Raw genomic sequence first — 20,431 nt, forward strand, 5'->3', positions numbered from 1 at the left:
GCACCCCCTGTGTCCGAAGAGGGGTGAGTAACCACTCTGCTGTCACCTCGAGGAACCACTCGCCCAGACATATCTGGGTATCCCATGGCTGAGTGCTCTGGGACCGGCGTAACCTCAGTGCCCTCTGGAGAGGGCGCTTGAGAACCCTGCCCAGGGGAATGAGAGGTGCCGTGGACTCCATCATGCCCAGGAGGGAAGAAAATGTCCGCGCTGTATCTTGGGAGGAGCGGTGCAAGTGGCTCAGGAGGCTTGCCAGACGGTCCCAGCGATCTGGCGTCAGAGAGACTATCATGGACCGCGTGTCGAATCTCATCCCTAAGAAGTCGAAGGACTGACTTGGGGACAGATCGCATTTCTCCTGGTCCATGAGGAAGCCCAGTTGGGAGCAAAGGTCTAGAAATCTGGCCGTATGACTCTGGCACAGGGCCTGCCACTGGGCCAGGATAAGCCAGTCGTCCAGGTACACACAGAGACAAATGGATTCCGAGCGGACGATGGACACCAATTTCCGCACCACCTTGGTAAACAGGAAAGGGGCAAGGGACAGACCAAATGGGAGGGCTGGGAACTGGAACACCTTGTCCCTCCACACGAACCTCAGGTACCGACGGGATGCCGAATGGATGAGGATATGAAAATAAGCATCTTTCAGATCGATAGAGGTAGCCCAATCGCCTTGTTGGATGGTCTCCCGAATCTGTGCCTGTGTGTCCATCTTGAATTTGATTTTGGGGAGGAATTTGTTGAGGGGGGACAAGTCTAAAACTGGTCTCCACCCTCCCGAGACCTTTGGAACAACCAGCTGTAAAAACCGGGGCCCGGCTCCGAGAGTTGAGATATCGCCCCTATGAGGAGTAGGTGCGATATCTCTTTCTCTAAGACGCTCTCCTGCTCCGTCGAGCTGGGCACCTGAGGAGGAGTGGATCTTAGAGGGGGGCGGTCCTCCGCCCAAGGCAGCATGTACCCCGACTCTAGCACCGACACAATCCCGTCGTCGAGTCCCAGAGCACGCCACTGATGTGCATGCCGGGACAAGTTTCCTACTTGGAGGGGCTGAACGACTGGCGGTGCTGAATCGGGGCCCAGTCATTGGCGGTGCTGCCTTCTGGCCTTGGGCATGGCCAGTCGACTTGGACGGACATAAGATGGTTTATTCCTCTGCCACTGATTCTGCACACACTGCTTTGACTTAGGCGGCGTGGTATATGGAGGGGCCCTGGTGGCCGGTCTCTTCAATGGCATAGAACCCTGGAGCCCATGAGAGGTGTGGGCCAAATATGAGGCCACCTCCCTGTTTGTCTCTGCCCTGTGGCTGACAAAATGGGGCGCATACTGACCAAAAAGGGAGTGCTGCTGTGCTGGGATGGACCGCAGGGCAGCCCTCTCCTCCACAGGAATGTTAGAGAGGCGGAGAATGGCATCACGCCGCGCTAGCACAGTACTGAAGTGAAGGCTGGTAGCTGTGTCTGCAGCTGCCGTGAGACCAGATGCTACCCTATTGCCAAAAGCGTTTAACCTCTGGTCGGTGAAGAGGCCAGGCGGGACAGAGGAAGGAGACCCCGTGTCCTGATTAACCGGACGCTGTTCCCACAGCTCACTGGCCCTGTGGAGGAACGCGTCAAAGAAGGTATAAGCCATGGAAACCTTGAGGAGGCAGCGGCGGGCCAATTTGTCCCACTCTGCTAACGTTTTAAAGGATAGGGTAGCTGAAGTGGGGAAGGTGGTGCGCTGTGAGACCAACATCCTGTCCTGTGCGGAGGGCTCTGCTTCACTGTAGGCAGGGTGGTCCTGTGTGTACCAGGACCACACCCCTCCCTTGGAGGAATCTTTAAGGAACTTTCCCGGGGAAAAGGCACCCGGGGCAGAGAGGGACTCCCTGCCTGGAGGAGGGATGGAAGCAGCACCCCTGACAGTGCGGGCTGGCTTATTAAGCAATTCCTGTACCATTTCTGGCACTCTGAGTCGCCTTGTGGTTCTGGAGTTAGAGTCACATGGCGTAAGGAGGGTCAAGGGTAACAAAGTAGCCTGAGGGACTGATTCGGCATACGTGACCCTACAGGGGAGGGTCAGTTCGAGCTCGTCAAAGTCCGAGTTTGGTTCAGGCTGGTCCCTAGGGAGGCGCGGGCTCAATCTGTCCCCCCTGGGATGTGGGCGAAGAGTGCTCATCTGCTTGTTCGTCCTCATCCGAAGACAGGGGCTCCCACTCTTGTTCGCAGTCCATCCCCTGCTGGGTGCCATCCCAAGTGGATGTAGCCACTGGGGCGTCCTGTGAGCTGTGGTCAGCCCAGCGGGATGAGCTGGGACGATCCCGAGCCGGGACCATGGCCGCCGCTGTTATGTCCTTGACACCTGAAGTGGGTGGGGAGCGTGTGGACCGTAGGTCCAACCATGCTTGGGATGGTGGGTGCCACACCTTTTCAGAGAGGGCGTCCCTGGATGCAAGAGGGACCCACGAGTGCTGTGAGGGGACAAACACCCACTCATCTCACTGTATGACTGAGGGCTGGGTAGGTGGGAACCGCAGGCTCCCACGGGCCGAGTAGGGCCCCTCAGCAGCCGTCGGTCCTGACAAGGAGGCCGTTGTGACTGTGGAGGTCACCTGTGGGTTGACAGAGGCCCGATTTGTGGACAGAGTGGCAATATTGGTCGAGGAGCTCAACCTGACCGACAAGAAGTCGATCCCACTTGTCGGGGCTGTGTGTGTCACCCTGTGAGATGTGCTGGGTTGGGTCTGGTGGGGAGCGGACAAGGGGTTGGCCCTTGGTACTCCCGGCAACCCAGCGTGCACCATAGGTGCGCCCCAGTACGGGTAGAAAGGGGGTAACCACCCGTGGGCACCAGCCATACTGTGACCCGAACCCCAAGGGTCACTGGCGCCTTGACCTCCATGAAGGGAAAAACCTGGCCAAGTCAGAGGGAGGTCAGGTCCGACTTGGGTGTCAGTCCCGCCCCAAGACGAGCGGGCTGACTGCCTGGAACCGCCTGACACGCGTGAGCCTCCCCCAGCAGGGGAGACCGGCCGGATAGCGGGAAGACCTGCAGAGCAGGTTGCCACGCGCCCCAAATCCCCTCCCGTGGGGAGACTGGGGTGGCTTGGCCCGGGGTGGGCAAAGTAGAGATCCACCCCCGGAACCAAATTTTTCTCCCCCCCTAAAAGGAGGTGGGGGAGGGGGGTCGACAGAGAAGGGAGGAGGGGAAACAACAATGGGGCCCGTGAGGGCCGTCTCCGAGTGGGGACCTGGGTAATGGCCGGGCGCGGCCTCCCCTTGGGAGTTCGCGCCTAGCAGCGAGTCCCCACCGCCAGTAGAGGACTTGCCACTCCCCCTTCTCCCTGCCTCGCGCTGGGACACCTCGGGAGGCGACGCTCATACCTCTTTCCCCCCGGTCCCCTTCATGACCGTTTTACTGGTACGAAAGTTGCCTCCACGATCAGCGTCTAAAGACGCATCGCCGCGGTCCGTATCGGGAGGAATCATGAGCTCCGGGCCTGGGAGAGTCTCTTGCCGAGTCTCAGTCCCAGCATCATGATCCCTGCCTTCATGGTATGGCACACGAGGCATGGAACCCGCGCTTAGGCACCCAGCGAAAATGCGACCCCCAACAGAGAAAGGAAAGACAGGATCGACTTAGAGGTAGAAAAAAACGAACGAATCGAGGGTGTCGAGTCGAATCGAGTACACAGAATGTAAGAATACAATAAACACAAGCCGCATGCAGCAAAATAAGGCCAAATGAATACACTTAATAGCCAAAAAAAGCGTAAGACGAGACAGAGCGTAAACCTGACAAGATGGTGTGGAGAGCCTTGGCCAAAGGAATGATTCAGCGCTTATAGCTTTTAGAGGCGTTTGATTGGCTGAGAGCGGGCGGGCCAGTCTTTTCACTGTTAGCCGCGCGAAATTTGGCCAAGCAGAGCAAACCAATAGACCTAGTTTGCATCAGTTTGACATGGTACAGTATATGACACCAAAATAAGCTTACGTCAATCTGTGATACAAACTGAGCACAGGGCTGAGCTGAAAATAAAATTTTCTGCAATTTAGTATATAAGCAATACTAAACGGTAAACCTGTGTAAAAATTAACTTCTTATTTTCTGTAAACAATACACTTATACAGACCTTGCATAAAAATTAACCTCTTACATTCTTTCAGCCTTATGTTGAATAGCTTCCACCATCCTCTGGGCTATGATTATCTGTTTCCATAATTGACAAAATATGAATGTCAAAAAAAGTAACTAAGAAGTTACTAATACAGAAGAGTCCAAATTGTTTAACTCACTCCGAAAAAGGGGCCACGATCGAGGCCCTACTGTTCACAACTGTTTCAGACGAAGGAGCCCAATCGGGGCTTTAGAAAGTTTTGAATTTTTGGAGTGGCACCTAATTTGCAAAGTGATGTTAAAACTAGCTAAGAATATCCTAACTGACCTTTCCACTCTCCACTGCGACGAATAAATGCAGAGAGCGCTGCTGTGTTCGTGAGCAGGAGAGTTAATTTCTAGGCAAGTTCATGTGAACAGTGCATATAATTATAAAGAATGGTGTCTGACCGAGTTTCTTCTCAGTCACATGGCAGAAACAGAATTAGACAAAGGGACCTGTCGGGGCCATCTAACATTCTGAATTTAATCTGTTTCAAACTCTGTGTGCTTTCCTAAATTTGTTTACAAGTCATCAGTGTGTGCAAAACTTGAACAAAAAATATGGATACTTTCATCATCTCACTGTATGACTATGATAACATGAGAATGGAGGAAGTTTTATATTTTGTCCCCAACTAACTCTTTGTTACTGATTAGTTTGGAAGTTTTCAGTTCATAAATTCTAACATTTGTTTCTTGGCATTTCTTACCCATAAAAATGGGTCGTCTGTGGGGTAAGTCAGTGGAGCTAACTGGAAGTACTAAGTGAGCTAATGCATGACAAAATATGTTTTATCTCCAGATGCAACATGTATCACAACTACCATTGTATCAGTCTGTGTATTAGACAGGGTTAATGCTGAATATGAACAAAAAAATGATATGAACAGTATCTCTTAGTCTTATGGTGTAAACACAGCACCCCACTTGATGACAAGTGACAGAGAAGAATTGCTCTCCTCAACACCAATTCAATAAAATATCACATCAACATTAATCTTTACTATTCAAACAGTGGATTGCAGAATTGTGATGATTTGTACTTACCGCTCTCTCTCTCTCTCTCTGTCCATTTCTCTCAAGCTGTCACGTCTGTCAAAGTCAGTATCTGGTCCAAAGCCATAGGTAGTTGAACCATATCCCATTGCCCCTGGACCACCTGGTCCAACTGGTCCACCTGGACCTCCTGGTCCCCCTGGAACTCCTGGACCAGGGGGAAGATCTGACTGATGATAGAATTCTTCATCCATGCGTCCACCGAGCTGTGGCTGTCCCATACCAGCACTAAAACCCATGCCCCCACTGTCTTGGCGGTTGAAACCTCCAACCTGGGGCCGTTCACCAAAAATCCCTGCTCTCTCATGGAAGTTGTCAAAACTGCTGTTAAAATTACCACCTGGGAATGCACCTTCTCTCCCTGGGCCAAAGTTTTCCATTTGATTATTGAAACCAAAGTCATCCGCCCTTCGCATAGCCATGTGATCTCCACTAATCATGGATGCACCACCTTTGTTGAACTGGTCGTTGTAGTACATCATGAAAATTTTCAGATGCCTGCAATGAAATTAAACATACATGTATAAACTGATATACAGTCTTTAACAGTTTAAGGATTTTCTCTCTTCTTGAACATTTAATCATTATCTATGTTAAATCGTACAAGCACAGGGTTTGGTTGTTGTTTTAGTCTTTTTAACTTTATGTTTGTGCTTGCATGTGCACACATAATTGCATTACCTGAGTCAGTTAATCACTGCAGAAGATTTGCACTTGCTGTCTTTGGGCACACACTCTTAAAGTGTTCGCTTTACGCAATACCCCCCGCCTACACACACACACACACACACACACCCTTTTGGGCCAGTTTTAAATTTAATGAGAAAGTGTAGGAAGTATACTTCTGCACAAATGAATGATTAATTTAAATCTCACTGGCACTCACTGAAGCTCCCTTGGGATACAGTATATGGAACAAAAAACATGACAGTACTTAAGATGGTAATTCAAATTCATTGGTTTTGGGGATATAAGTGCATTTTTGCGGAGAGATTTCCATGTTCCAGCATCAGTCCCTGCTACTGTGCTAGACAGGTTATTTCCTCTTCATCTAGATGAAGTAACTTTCAGGCAATGACACTGAGGATTTCTCAACACTCTTCCACTGACAGAAAATGAAACAAAATTGAAAGACCTAGGGTCCATGGTCCACAATGACACCTTTGCTCTGACAAATTGCTTTCTTTTTAAAGCCTCTTTGCTAAGGACCATAGGGGATCTAAAAATTAAGAAAAAAGACAGATGCCCTGGAAGCATTTCTGTTTTTGATCTTATCTTGAACTTAACAATGGCAGTTTGGATGATCCACAATGGGGTTTTTTTTATGTCTTTTTCTAATAAAAACATTTCTGGTGAAAATCCATAAACTGGTTTGCCATCTCTGTCATCTCTAAACAGGAAAGCTGCATTTGTGCACCATGCAATCATCCACAAACAATCAAGTTCTTGAGCTAAGCTGGACTTGGAGAGCACTGACAAACATACATGGAGAGGGGGCAGTACTTTGTTGGAACCCACTAACAATGGCAACCATTTCAGATTTCACACCATCTACAATGCTTCGTTTGGTGCAGTTGATTACTGTCACACACTGACAGTCGATCTCACTTTTCCAACCATTTCAGATTTCACACCATCTACAATGCTTCGTTTGGTGCAGTTGATTACTGTCACACACTGACAGTCGATCTCACTTTTCCTGCTTTTGCAGAGGAAGGATATGACATTCTTGGTTTTGGTGGGGTGTGGCCACCACCTTAACGGACTAGTTTGTTCCCAGTGTGTAATATGTGGTTAGTTGTTGGTGTGTAAGTGAGGTGGAGAGCATGCTGTCACCAGCTAAGTTAATTCATGTAGTTAACAGTGTCTGTTTTGAGGTGTGTTTTTTTCAAAATGAGCTCTTTATAAAGTAATCTTAGGTGGACAATGGACCATTCATTTTACAATGTTTCCGTCTTCGAAATGAAACGAAACAAAATGAGTACAGGGGAAGAAATGTGGATACTGCCAATTTATATCCTCATTAATTTTCTTACTGTGCTCTTTCATTTCAAAGACAGAAAATGTAAAACGGTTAATAATATTGAAATATATTTACTATACATTTCTTCCCCTCCACTCATTTATTACCATTCTTTACAGCATTAAGAGAGATGAAATCAAATGCTGAGCATATATACTACAATGTTATTAACTATTTTACGTTTCCGTCTTCAAAATGAAACGAAACAAAATCAGTACAGAGGAAGAAATGTGGATACTGCCAATTTATTTAGCATAAAATAAAACACAGTTCCAGAAGTGAATGGGTTGAAGAATTTCTTACATGCCTGAGATATAGAACAATAACATGATTTAGACAGCGTTATCACTTCAAGATTAATTTATCATGCTTTAAAAAAAAAAAAAATAATTAAAAGCTTTAAATACCTTAACTGCCTCGCACATGTGCATAGTCACTGATGACATCATCAGTAAAAGAGGAAATTTGTATTTTGTATTTGTATTTGTATTTCTTTTTATCACAAGATTTCTCTGTGTGAAATTTGGGCTGCTCTCCCCAGGGAGAGCGCATCGCTAAAAGGAGGAGTTTGTATTATACTCAATGTTTGGTGTTACATATACTTACCATGTCAAACTGATGCAAACTAGGCCTATTGGTTTGCTCTGCTTGGCCAAATTTCGCGCGGCTAACAGTGAAAAGACGGGCCCGCCCGCTCTCAGCCAATCAAACGTCTCTAAAAACTATAAGCGCTGAATCATTCCGTGGCCATGAACAAAAATGCCCCATGAGAACCACGGCGGAGACGCGGGGACGGACGGGCGGGCATTCGAGTTTGACATGGTAAGTATATGTAACACCAAACATGGAGTATAATACAAACTCCTCCTTTTGGTGTCATATACTGTACCATGTCAAACTGATGCAGAATTTAAAGCAAATGGAGGAGGGCAACGCCTACTGGTTCGTATGGGGAGCCCTTGTAACTGAGACGGCAGTGTTAGCTGCGACAAAGGAAATCCCCTTGGAACCGTCAGCCCTGGTCATACGGAAATTCCTGAGGTAGAAGTTGATGAAGGGATTCTCAGACCGCCAGAAGGCTGCCTCCAAGACATGCTGCATTGGCACTGAGTGCTGGAAAGCAGCCGAAGTAGCTATGGCCCGCACTTCGTGTGCTCTGGGATGAAGACAGCTGATATCCCTGTGTGCATGAGAGTAGGCTCTACGAATGACTTGGGAAACCCGGCGGGAAATGGTGCCTGCAGCGATGTCTTTCTTGTAATTCTCACTGAGGGAGATGAGAAGACGCCTCTGAGAAGAACTCGCCTTTATGGCGAGACCTATCCCAATAATATTTGAGACACCGAACAGGGCAGAGGTGCCTATCCTCATCATCTTGGGCAAGAATATCAGACAAAGGTCTGACCCTCAGAGAGGGGGAAGGAACCTCAGGGTCTTGGTTCTTAGCCAGAAACTCTGGAAGGAACGAATAGTGACGGAACCATCTCTGTGGACGGCCAGATCTTGTGGCACTCCACTAAGACCATGCAGCTCACTTCTACGACTGCCTGTGGCCAGCCACAGAAGGAAAGTGGTCTTGAGGGTGAGGATGTCAAAAGGAATAGTCCCCAATGGTTGGAAGGGCTGTTTTCGAATGAAATCCAGCACCAGGAACAAGTCCCAGAGGGGCACTCTTCTGGGGTCTCTAGCTTCCTTCAGAGGGGCACCCCTAGCCACCTCTCTGAGCAGGAAATCCGCTTCAAAGGCAGGACCACCTAGCTGTTTGCATTGTGGTACAGATGGCAGACCTGTACCCTCACACAGAACTAGCAGACAGGATGAGAACCGAGGAGCAGAGAGCCAGAAAGTTGGCCAGCTGCATGCTCATAGGGTTCGTAGGGGTAATGCCCTGAGCTGTACACCACCGCAACCATTTCTTCCAGCGAAAGTCATACAAAGTCTCCGTTCCCTGCCTCCTTGCTCTGGTGACTATGGAGAGGAGGTCAGAGGAGGCACACCCCTGGGTCAGCGCAGCCGACACAGAGGCCGACCGAGGGGTCGAGGACTTCAATGGTGATGCTGACAGTTCCGACCGCACAGCAGCCATGCGTGCTGGTGGAGCAGTTGAGGATTGGAATGAAGAGTGCCCGAGCGAGGCTGCCTCAGCAGATGAGATTTGATTTCAAGTTCCAGGGGTGGAAACATGTGTCAGGGACTGAAGGTCCGGAAACCAGGTCTGGGCTGGCCATTTCGGCGCAATGATCAGCTGCGGGCGTTCCAATCTGTCTTTCCGTATCACCTTGGACAGAATTGGAAAGGGAGGAAACGCGGAGGCAATCAGACTGCTCCAGTCTAGAGAGAGCATCCACTGCCCACGCTTCTGGGTCGGCAACCGAAGAGACGGAAGTGTGAAGTCTCTTGTTGAACAAGGTCCACCATCGGCCGAAACCACTGTTCCCACACCCACTGAAGGCTGTCCTTGTCCAGGGTGCACTCTGTGCGTATGACACTCTTGGACCTGCTGAGAGCATCTGCCAAGATGTTGGTTTTTCCTGCTAAGTGTCTCGCTGAAAGTGCAATGCCCTTGCTGTGGCACCAACGGAGGAGAGCCTCAGTCCGCATGGAGAGGTCTGCCGAGTGCGCTTCCCCCCATTTGTTCACCTAATATGTGACCGTCGTCTTGTCCGTGAACAAGCGGATGGTCTTGCCAGTGGCCTCCCCCATGAAGTGCAGGAGAGCCCTGCAAACTGCCTCCAGTTCCAGAACATTGATGTGGCATAGGCGCTCCTCCGGGGACCAAGTCCCTGCTGCATGGAGTGAGTCCATGTGGGCTCCCCAGCCCAGGGAGGAGGCGTCTGTGAAGAGTGCCACCTGAAGAGTAGGTGGGGCTACGGGCACCCCCTGTGTCCGAAGGGGGGGTGATTAACCACTCTGATGTCACCTCGAGGAACCACTCGCCCAGACATATCTGGGTATCCCATGGCTGAGTGCTCTGGGACCGGCATAACCTCAGTGCCCTCCGGAGAGGGCGCTTGAGAACCCTGTCCAGGGGAATGAGAGGTGCCGTGGACTCCATCATGCCCAAGAGGGAAGAAAGTGTCCACGCTGTATCTTGGGAGGAGTGGCGCCAGTGGCTGAGGAAGCCTGCCAGACGGTCCCAGTGATCTGGCGCCAGAGAGACTATCATAGACCGCGTGTCGAATCTCATCCCTAAGAAGTCGAAGGACTGACGTGGGGACAGATCGCATATCTGCTGGTCCATGAGGAAGCCCAGTTGGGAGCAAAGGTCTAGAAGACTGGCTGTATGACTCAGGCACAGGGCCTGCGACTGGGCCAGGATAAGCCAGTCATCCAGGTATACACAGAGACAAATGGATTCCGAGCGGACGATGGACACCAATTCCCACACCACCTTGGTAGACAGGAAAGGGGCAAGGGACAGACCAAATGGGAGGGCCGGGAACTGGAACACCTTGTCCCTCCACACGAACCTCAGGTACCGATGGGATGCCGAATGGATGAGGATATGAAAATAAGCATCTTCCAGATCGATAGAGGTAGGCCAATCACCTTGTTGGATGGTCTCCCGAATCTGTGCCTGTGTGTCCATCTTGAATTTGATTTTGGGGAGGAATTTGTTGAGGGGGGACAAGTCCAAAACTGGTCTCCACCCTCCCGAGACCTTTGGAATCACCAACAACCAGCCGTAAAAACCGGGGCCCGGGTCCGAGAGTTGAGATATAGCCCCATGAGGAGTGGGTGCGATATCTCTTTTTCTAGGACGTTCTCCTGCTCCGTAGAGCTGGGCACCTAAGGAGGAGGAGTGGATCTTAGAGGGGGGAGGTCCTCCACCCAAGACAGCATGTACCCCGACTCTAGCACCGACATAATCCCGTCGTTGAGTCCCAGAGCACACCACTAATGTGCATGCCGGGACAAGTTTCCTACTTGGAGGGGCTGAACGACTGGCGATGCTGAATCGGGGCCCAGTCATTGGGGGTGCTGCCTTCTGGCCTTGGGCATGGCCAGTCGGCTTGGACGGACATAAGGTGGTTTATTCCTCTGCCACTGATTCTGCACACACTGCTTTGACTTAGGCGGCGTGGTATATGGAGGGGCCCTGGTGGCCGGTCTCTTCAATGGCATAGAACCCTGGAGCCCATGAGAGGTGTGGGCCAAATATGAGGCCACCTCCCTGTTTGTCTCTGCCCTGTGGCTGACAAAATGGGGCGGGAACTGGCCGAAGAGGGAGTGCTGCTGTGCTGGGATGGACCGCAGGGCAGCCCTCTCCTCCACAGGAATGTTAGAGAGGCTGAGAATGGCATCACGCCGCGCTAGCACAGTATTGAAGTGAAGGCTGGTAGCTGTGTCTGCAGCTGCCATGAGACCAGATGCTACCCTATTGCCAAAAGCGTGTAACCTCTGGTCGGTGAAGAGGCCAGGCAGGACAGAGGAAGGAGACCTCGTGTCCTGATCAACCGGACACTGTTCCCACAGCTCACTGGCCCTGTGAAGGAACGCGTCGAAGGTGTACGCCGTGGAAACCTCGAGGAGGCAGCGGTGGGCCAATTTGTCCCACTCTGCTAACGTTTTAAAGGATAGGGTAACTGAAGTGGGGAAGGTGGTGCGCTGTGAGACCAACATCCTGTCCTGTGCGGAGGGCTCTGCTCCGCTGTAGGCAGGGTGGTCCTGTGTGTACCAGGACCACACCCCTCCCTTGGAGGAATCTTTAAGGAACTTTCCCGGGGAAAAGGCACCCGGGGCAGAGAGGGACTCCCTGCCTGGAGGACGGATGGAAGCAGCACCCCTGACAGTGCGGGCTGGCTTATTAAGCCATTCCTGCACCATTTCTGGCACTCTGAGTCGCCTTGTGGTTCTGGAGTTAGAGTCACATGGTGTAAGGAGGGTCAAGGGTAACAAAGTAGCCTGAGGGACTGATTCGGCATATGTGACCCTATTGGGGAGGGTCAGTTCGAGCTCGGCAAAGTCCGAGTTTGGTTCAGGCTGGTCCCTAGGGAGGTGCGGGCTCAATCTGTCCCCCCTGGGATGTGGGCGAAGAGTGCTCATCTGCTTGTTCGTCCTCATCCGAAGACAGGGGCTCCCACTCTTGTTCGCAGTCCATCCCCTGCTGGGTGCCATCCCAAGTGGATGTACCCACTGGGGCGTCCTGTGAGCTGTGGTCAGCCCAGCGGGATGAGCTGGGACGATCCCGAGCCGGGACCATGGCCGCCACTGTTATGTCCTTGACACCTGAAGCGGGTGGGGAGCGTGTGGACCGTAGGTCCAACCATGCTTGGGATGGTGGGTGCCACACCTTTTCAGAGAGGGCGTCCCTGGATGCAAGAGGGACCCACGAGTGCTCTGTGGGGACAAACACCCACTCATCTCACTGTAGGACCGAGGGCTGGGCAGGTGGGAACCGCAGGCTCCGCCAGGCCGAGTAGTGCCCCTCAGCAGCCGTCGGTCCTGACAAGGAGGCCGTTGTGACCGTGGAGGTCACCTGTGGGTTGACAGAGGCCCGATTTGTGGACAGAGTGGCAGTATTGGTCGAGGAGCTCAACCTGACCGACAAGAAGTCAATCCCACTTGTCGGGGCTGTGTGTGTCACCCTGTGAGATGTGCTGGGTTGGGTCCGGTGGGGAGCGGACAAGGGGCTGGCCCTTGGTGCTCCCGGCAACCCAGCGTGCACTCTAGGTGCGCCCCAGTACGGGTAGAATGGGGGTAACCACCCATGGGCACCAGCCATACTGTGACCCGAACCCCAAGGGTCACTGGCGCGTTGACCTCCATGAAGGGAACAACCTGGCCAAGTCGGAGGGAGGTCAGGTCCGACTTGGGTGTCAGTCCTGCCCGAAGACGAGCGGGCTGACTGCCCGGAACCGCCTGACACGCGTGAGCCTCCCCCAGCAGGGGAGACCGGCCGGATAGCAGAAAGACCTGCAGAGCAGGTTGCCACGCGCCCCGAATCCCCTCCCGTGGGGAGACTGGGATGGCTTGGCCCGGGGTGGGCAAAGTAGAGATCCCCCCCGGAACCAAATTTTTCTTCCCCCCCAAAAGGAGGTGGGGGAGGGGGGTCGACACAGAAGGGAGGAGGGGGAACAACAATGGGGCCCGTGAGGGCCGTCTCCGAGTGGGGACCCGGGTAATGGCCGGGCACGGCCTCCCCTTGGGAGTCCGCGCCTAGCTGCGAGTCCCCACAGCCCGGAGAGGACTTGCCATTCCCCCTTCTCCCCGCCTCGCGCTGGGACACCTCGGGAGGCGACGCTCGTACCTCTTTCCCCCCGGTCCCCTTCATGACCGTTTTACTGGTACGAAAGTCGCCTCCACGATCAGCGTCTAAAGACGCATCGCCGCGGTCCGTATCGGGAGGAATCATGAGCTCCGGGCCTGGGAGAGTCTCTTGCCGAGTCTCAATCCCAGCATCATGATCCCTGCCTTCGTGGTATGGCACACGAGGCATGGAACCCGCGCTTAGGCACCCAGCGAAAATCCGACCCCCAACAGAGAAAGGAAAGACAGGATCGACTTAGAGGCAGAAAAAAACGAACGAATCGAGGGTGCCGAGTCGAATCGAGTACACAGAATGTAAGAATACAATAAACACAAGCCGCATGCAACAAAATAAGGCCAAAAGGATACGCTGAATAGCCGAAAAAAGCGTAAGACGAGACAGAGCGTAAACCTGACAAGATGGCGTGGAGAGCCTTGGCCAAAGGAATGATTCAGCGCTTATAGTTTTTAGAGACGTTTGATTGGCTGAGAGCGGGCGGGCCCGTCTTTTCACTGTTAGCCGCGCGAAATTTGGCCAAGCAGAGCAAACCAATAGGCCTAGTTTGCATCAGTTTGACATGGTACAGTATATGACACCAAACTTTCTTTTTTTTTGTTGTCATTTTTCCTACGTGCAGTTTCTTATTTGTTTTTCCTATTGAAGTGGATTTTTCTACAGAATTTTGCTAGGAACAACTCTTTTGTTGCCGTGGGTTCTTTAACGTGAGCTAAGTGCACGCTGCACACGGGACCTCAGTTCATCGTCTCATCCAAATGACTAGCGTCCACACCACCACTCAAGGTCTAGTGGAGGGGGAGAAAATATCAGCGGCTGGGCCGTGATTCGAACCAGCCTGCTCAGGTTCTCTCAGCGTTACCTCCAGGCCATCACTCCACTCCAGATAACTAAAGGCTGAAAATTCAGTTTATCAAGAGTGGTATATCTCCAGACCATTTTCTCAGTTTTAGGCTTATTGTTTTATGACGTGAAGCACCACATTCTACTGTTTTTTCCATGGCAGTAAAGGGGGTGGGGGTTTTTTGTTGTTGTTTTTTTGGGGTTTTTTGCTGAATATCATTAGATGCGCAATTGCGCTGTGAACACGCTTTCACTTTCACTGCGTTGACGGCCACAATCATCAATTTGGTTTTTACGCTTGGTTCGTTTCAGCTATTACTGTATTAACATCATGCCTTATTATTATTTTTTTCTAAACCCGAAGCTTTACAACAAATACAGAACATATTTTAACGATTATTTTTTTATGTTTACCACACGTCAGTCTTGAAGGTCCTGCCCTCTTTTTTTTTCTTCTTTTTTCTTTTTTTAAGCCGTTGACAGATCACTAAATATATCTTTAAATCCCAACAGTGATACATATAAAACAAAAACACAAAATTATGAATGCGTACGTAATAAGCAGCAAACCATCAAATTCTAATCAGCAAAACGTACTAATGAAGACTAAATCTGGATGGTCAACGAACAAACGCATTGTCCCCGTCCTCAAAAATGGCGAAGTGTTACCACGTAAATGTTGAATCACTGTAAACGCAACGAAACGATATTTGTTACGAAGCGTTAAACTGGTAATTTTATTTTGTCGCTAACATATGGCATCAAAAAACGAAATATGTCCGCGAAAGAGAAAATTCAAAGTACCAGAATGGTTTCATTCAAAATATTTCATTCGATATTTATTTCAGACACGTATTTTTATATAATCTGCTTATACACACTGCAATCACTGAAAATTGCGTAAATTGTTTCCTGCTTATATGCACAAAAATTATTCTTCAGTTCTCTTCTCTTCTCTTCTTCTTCGCCCTAATAAGTCTGTGAAGAGTGACTGGGGCGTCGCACCATATTCATTCATAATACAATGTGATTAGAGATTGGGTTGGAAAAAGATAGTTTTTATACTTTGCACATAACCAGAACATGACCCAAACATGATCCTGTGAAAAATCCGTCAAAATCCATGCCCAGCAACATGGAGATTTATGGCGTCATTTTTAACATTTTCGCTATGATAGTATACGCCTGAAATCTGGACGGTAGGGAGAAGGTTCATTTTTTCCTTCACATTCAAATCGACATTACTGCTTCAGCTGAACAAACAATGGAAGTGAGCACATTCATCCTCATCATCATATTCAATTTTTTTTAAAAACAATGACGTCATAAGTCGTCATCGCTTAAGTCGACCTCGCTTAAGTGGTCTCGTCAAGTAAGTTGACACAATTTCTTGGCCCTGGCCTCAGTGGAGCCTTCCGGTTTTTCTCAGTAAATATTCCTTCAGTCGAGGCTTAAGCCGACCTCTATTAAGTGGACACCTCGCATGCATCGACTGACAAAATTGTTCTGCCCCTGTAAAGTTTTCTCCTGGTAAGTAAGCAAACCTCTTTTAAGTGGATACCTCGCATGCATCGATAAAATTGTTGTGCCCCAGTAAAGTTTTCCCCTGATAAGTCAACGCTAACATATAGACGCTAATAATTATGCTTGCTGATCCTGATAGAAATGACATTCTAATTGCTAGCTTCCGAGTCTAAAATCATAATTGAAGTGAAATAAAACTCCAAGGTGGTGTTGGCCTTTCGAAGAACAGTGTAATAGAGAGGATAATTAGAGTAGTAGTAGTAGTAGTAGTAGTAGTAGTAATGTCTAAAATCATAATTGAAGTGTAATAAAACGCCAAGGTGGTGTTGGCCTTTCGAAGAACAGTATAATAGAGAGGATAATTAGAGTCACGTGGTAGTAGTAGTAGTAGTAGTAGTAGTAGTAGTAGTAGTAGTAGTAGTAGTAATATCTAGTAGACATCCTTCAATCTCCGGGAAGACTATGGAGTTGCGCTCTAGGTGTTTATTCTTGTACAGCATCGGGTGTGGCTGGCCAGTCCGACGCGGGAATGACTCCCTGTGGCAGAGGACACAGGTGAAGCCTGACGCTGGTCTGTCTGCCTGGGCTGCTACCTTTCTTCTCATTCTCTTTTCCTCGTGCTGCTGAGCGAGTGTCTTTTCGAACTTGCAAAGACCTTTCTGCACAGCGGTTTGTCTCCAGGCTGACCGTTCGAGGGCTGTTGCTTCCCAGTTGTTCTGGTCGATGGATTTCTGCACAGTCTGTCTCCAGGCTGACCGTTCGAGGGCTGTTGCTTCCCAGTTGTTCTGGTCGATGCTCAAGGCTTTTAGGTCCCTCTTGAATCGCAACTGTGGTCTGCCTGTGGGACGTTTTCCATGCACAAGTTCTCCGTAGAGGAGGTCTTTACGGATCCGTCCGTCGTCCATGCGCACGACATGGCCGAGCCAGCGCATACGTCTCTGTTTCAGCAGCGTGTACATGCTGGTACATCCAGCTCTTTCCAGGACAGTGTTGTTTGGGACCTTGTCCTGCCAGGTGATGTTCAGAATGCGTCGGAGGCTACGCATGTCACATTGAGCTTTCGCTCTTGTCGGGCACGCAAAGTCCAGGACTCGCTGCCATACAGGAGGGTGCTCACGACGCAGGCTCTGTAGATCTCGATCTTTGTGTGCTCAGTCAGCTTGCTGTTGTTCCATGCTTTCTTTGTCAGTCTGGTCATGGTGGTAGCTGCCTTGCCGATGCGCCTGTTGAGCTGTGCGTCAACTGAGAGGGTGTCTGATATAGTTGAGCCCAGATAAACGAAGTCGTGGACGACGTCCAGTTCATGGTCATTGATGCTGATGGCTGGGGGAGAGTCAACATCTTGTCCAATGACCTGTGTTTTCTTCAAGCTAATGGTAAGCCCGAAGTCTTGGCAGGCATCGCTGAAGCAAGTCATGAACTGCTGTAGGTCCTCGGTTGAGTGGGCGGTTACTGCTGCGTCGTCTGCAAAGAGGAAGTCACGCAGGCACCTCAGCTGGACTTTAGTCTTGGCTCTTAGTCTGGAGAGGTTGAAGAGTTTTCCATCTGTCCTGGTTCGGAGGAAAATACCTTCAGCTGCAGGACCAAATGCGTGTTTCAGCATCACAGCAAAGAAGATCCCCGTAGCGCAGTGGAAAGCGCGCTGGACTTCTAATCCAGAGGTCGCGGGTTCGAATCCCGCCGGGGATGCTTTTTTTCTCAAGGCCTGACTAAGCGCGTTGGGTTACGCTGCTGGTCAGGCATCTGCTTGGCAGATGTGGTGTAGCGTATATGGATTTGTCCGAACGCAGTGACGCCTCCTTGAGCTACTGATACTGATACTGATACTGTTGAAGGCAGCTGATGTTGAGCCGTCAAAGACGACGGTGCCTTTCGTGTCTTTGTGGAAGGATCTGATGATGCTGAGAAGTTTGGGTGGACATCCGATCTTGGGAAGGATCTTGAAGAGGCCATCCCTACTGACCAGATCGAAAGCCTTTGTGAGGTCTATGAATAATAGAGAAGATAATTTGAGTAGTAGTAGTAGTAGTGTCTAAAATCATAATTGAAGTGTAATAAAACGCCAAGGTGGTGTTGGCCTTTCGAAGAACAGTATAATAGAGAGGATAATTAGAGTGGTAGTAGTAGTAGTAGTAGTAGTAGTAATGGATACATATATAGCATACTACCCAGAAATCTGCTCCAGGTGCTTTACAGAAACACTTTTGTTAACATGACACATTACATCAATGTTACATACACACACCAAAATGTGACCACACACACACACACACACACACACACACACACACACACACACACACACACACACACATTGTGAATGTATTTTTGACAATTTCAAGATGTTATCCGCTATTGCAGAAGGTTTGCTGCATAGTCCAATTGTACATTTGTTATAGTTGTTACAGTTGTTTGATGTTAGCGTTTCCTTCTATATTATGCCTATGTCTCCCCTTTTAATGTTGCATTTTTTTCAAATACTCTGTATCTTTCCCCACCACACACACACATGCGCACACACGCGCACACACACATACACACACACACCATTGACCCTCTGCCCAGTGCTGTTCCCACCACCACGCCCCGCACTCCACACCTCCCCCCTCCCCCCCTCCCCCGCCCCCTTTCTTTTTCCGTCTGATATCACTTAAAGTGGAAGACGTTAAACTGAAGACTACTACTACTACTACTACTACTACTACTACTACTACACACACACACACACACACACACACACACACACACACACACACTGCATACATACATTTTAACATACATGTCAGTGTATCTAACAGCTACCCTCAACACATGCGCACACATAGGCGTGTGTGCACAGGCGCTCAAAGGCGCACACACACACACACACACACACACACACACACACACACACACACACACACACACACACACACACACACACACACACACACACACTGCACATTCATATACATGCATGTAGTTATGTACACATACATATAGTGGAGTGATGGCTTAGAGGTAACGCGTCCGCCTAGGAAGCGAGAGAATCTGAGCGCGCTGGTTCGAATCACGGCTCGGCCGCCGATATTTTCTCCCCCTCCACAAGACCTTGAGTGGTGGTCTGGACGCTAGTCATTCGGATGAGACGATAAACCGAGGTCCCGTGTGCAGCATGCACTTAGCGCACGTAAAAGAACCCACGGCAACAAAAAGGTTGTTCCTGGCAAAATTATGTAGAAAAATCCACTTCGATAGGAAAAACAAATAAAACTGCACGCAGGAAAAATACAAAAAACAACAACAAACAAACAAACAAACAAAAATGGGTGGCGCTGTAGTGTGGCGACGCGCTCTCCCTGGGGAGAGCAGCCCGAATTTCACACAGAGAAGTCTGTTGTGGTAAAAAGAAATACAAATACAAATACAAATATACACAATATATATACACACATAGTCAAGCACAGCTATCGCAAAGGAAGTGGACCTGCCACAATTGAACTTATTGAGTACTCCAAATCGTGGAAGTGGTTGCTCTTCAAGAACCTGAGTCCGAGTAAAGCTCCCGGCCCAGATGGTATTAGCCCGAGACTACGCGAGAGCTTGCTGAAGAAATAGCCCCTGCTTTCACACTCCTCTACCAGAGCTCCCTCAACACGGGCATAGTACCAAAGGACTGGAGAACTGCCAATGTTACCCCAGTCTTCAAGAAAGATGAGCGATTCCGCCCAGAAAACTACCGTCCTATCTCTCTGACCAGCATACTGTGCAAAGTAATGGAGCACATTATCACGCGTACCGTCATGAACTTCGCTGAGGAGAATAGTGTTATCACCGAAGCACAGCCCGGATTCAGACGTAGCGCTCCTGTGAAAGCCAGCTCATTGGACTTGTACACGAGTTATCCGTAAACCTTGAGGTTGGAAAACAGACAGACACTCAAATTATGGATTTTTCCAAGGCGTTCGACTGAGTGACAAGGTCTGTCACTTCCTCCTGCTCCACAAGATCCATTCCATGGGCATCACAGAAAAAATACACACCTGGATGAAGAACTTCCTTTCGGATAGACAGCAGTCAATTGTGGTGGATGGAGCTACTTCCAGTCCTGTTCCTGTGGACTCTGGAGTCCCCCAAGGCTCTGTTCTTGGGCCTAGCCTATTCTTACTCTACATCAACGACATGCCGACTGGACTGTCCTCCACTGCTAGTCTCTTTACTGATGACACTCTGTGCCACAAAACTGTCTCCTCCACTAGCGACCAGCAAGCCCTCCAGAAGGATCTCGACCGCCTCGCAGAGTGGGAGCAGAGTGTGCCACAAAACTGTCTCCTCCACTAGCGACCAGCAAACCCTCCAGAAAGATCTCGACCTCCTCGCAGAGTGGGAGCAGAGGTGGCCCATGAGCTTTCTTCCAGACAAATGCCAGACACTATGAGTGAACCGGAAGAGGAACCATCTACCTTCAAACTACACTCTCAGGGGCCACACCCTCGATACAGTCAGCAAGTCTAAGTACCTTGGCGTCACCATCACTTCTGACCTCAGCTGGAGCCCACACATCTCCAATGTCTCCAACCGTGCCAACAAGACTC

At 49.9% G+C, this 20,431-nt stretch overlaps 1 protein-coding gene and 1 non-coding gene across 4 annotated transcripts; one reads left to right on the plus strand and one right to left on the minus strand.

Annotated features, from left to right (window-relative positions):
* Nucleotides 1–5,016: 5,016 nt before the first annotated feature.
* LOC143284790 (uncharacterized) lies at nucleotides 5,017–15,011 on the minus strand. Of its 3 annotated transcripts, none has more exons than XM_076591811.1 (2): nucleotides 14,931–15,011; nucleotides 5,017–5,700 (listed from the first exon to the last, which is right to left on the minus strand). In XM_076591811.1, exon 2 carries the CDS (start codon nucleotides 5,603–5,605, stop codon nucleotides 5,225–5,227), a length of 381 nt encoding a protein of 126 aa, XP_076447926.1. In that variant the 5' UTR covers nucleotides 5,606–5,700; nucleotides 14,931–15,011; the 3' UTR covers nucleotides 5,017–5,224. The 3 variants fall into 3 exon arrangements, with proteins under 3 accessions (XP_076447926.1, XP_076447928.1, XP_076447929.1); XM_076591813.1 differs by having other exon boundaries at nucleotides 14,888–15,008; XM_076591814.1 differs by having other exon boundaries at nucleotides 14,904–15,002.
* A 2,462-nt stretch (nucleotides 15,012–17,473) lies between these two features.
* Nucleotides 17,474–17,546, plus strand: Trnar-ucu (transfer RNA arginine (anticodon UCU)). Its single transcript has one exon. It is a non-coding gene; the product is annotated as a tRNA-Arg (tRNA).
* The last annotated feature ends 2,885 nt before the right edge of the window (nucleotides 17,547–20,431 follow it).

This window comes from Babylonia areolata, chromosome 8 (assembly GCF_041734735.1).
Source record: "Babylonia areolata isolate BAREFJ2019XMU chromosome 8, ASM4173473v1, whole genome shotgun sequence".
Lineage (NCBI taxonomy): Eukaryota > Metazoa > Mollusca > Gastropoda > Neogastropoda > Buccinidae > Babylonia > Babylonia areolata.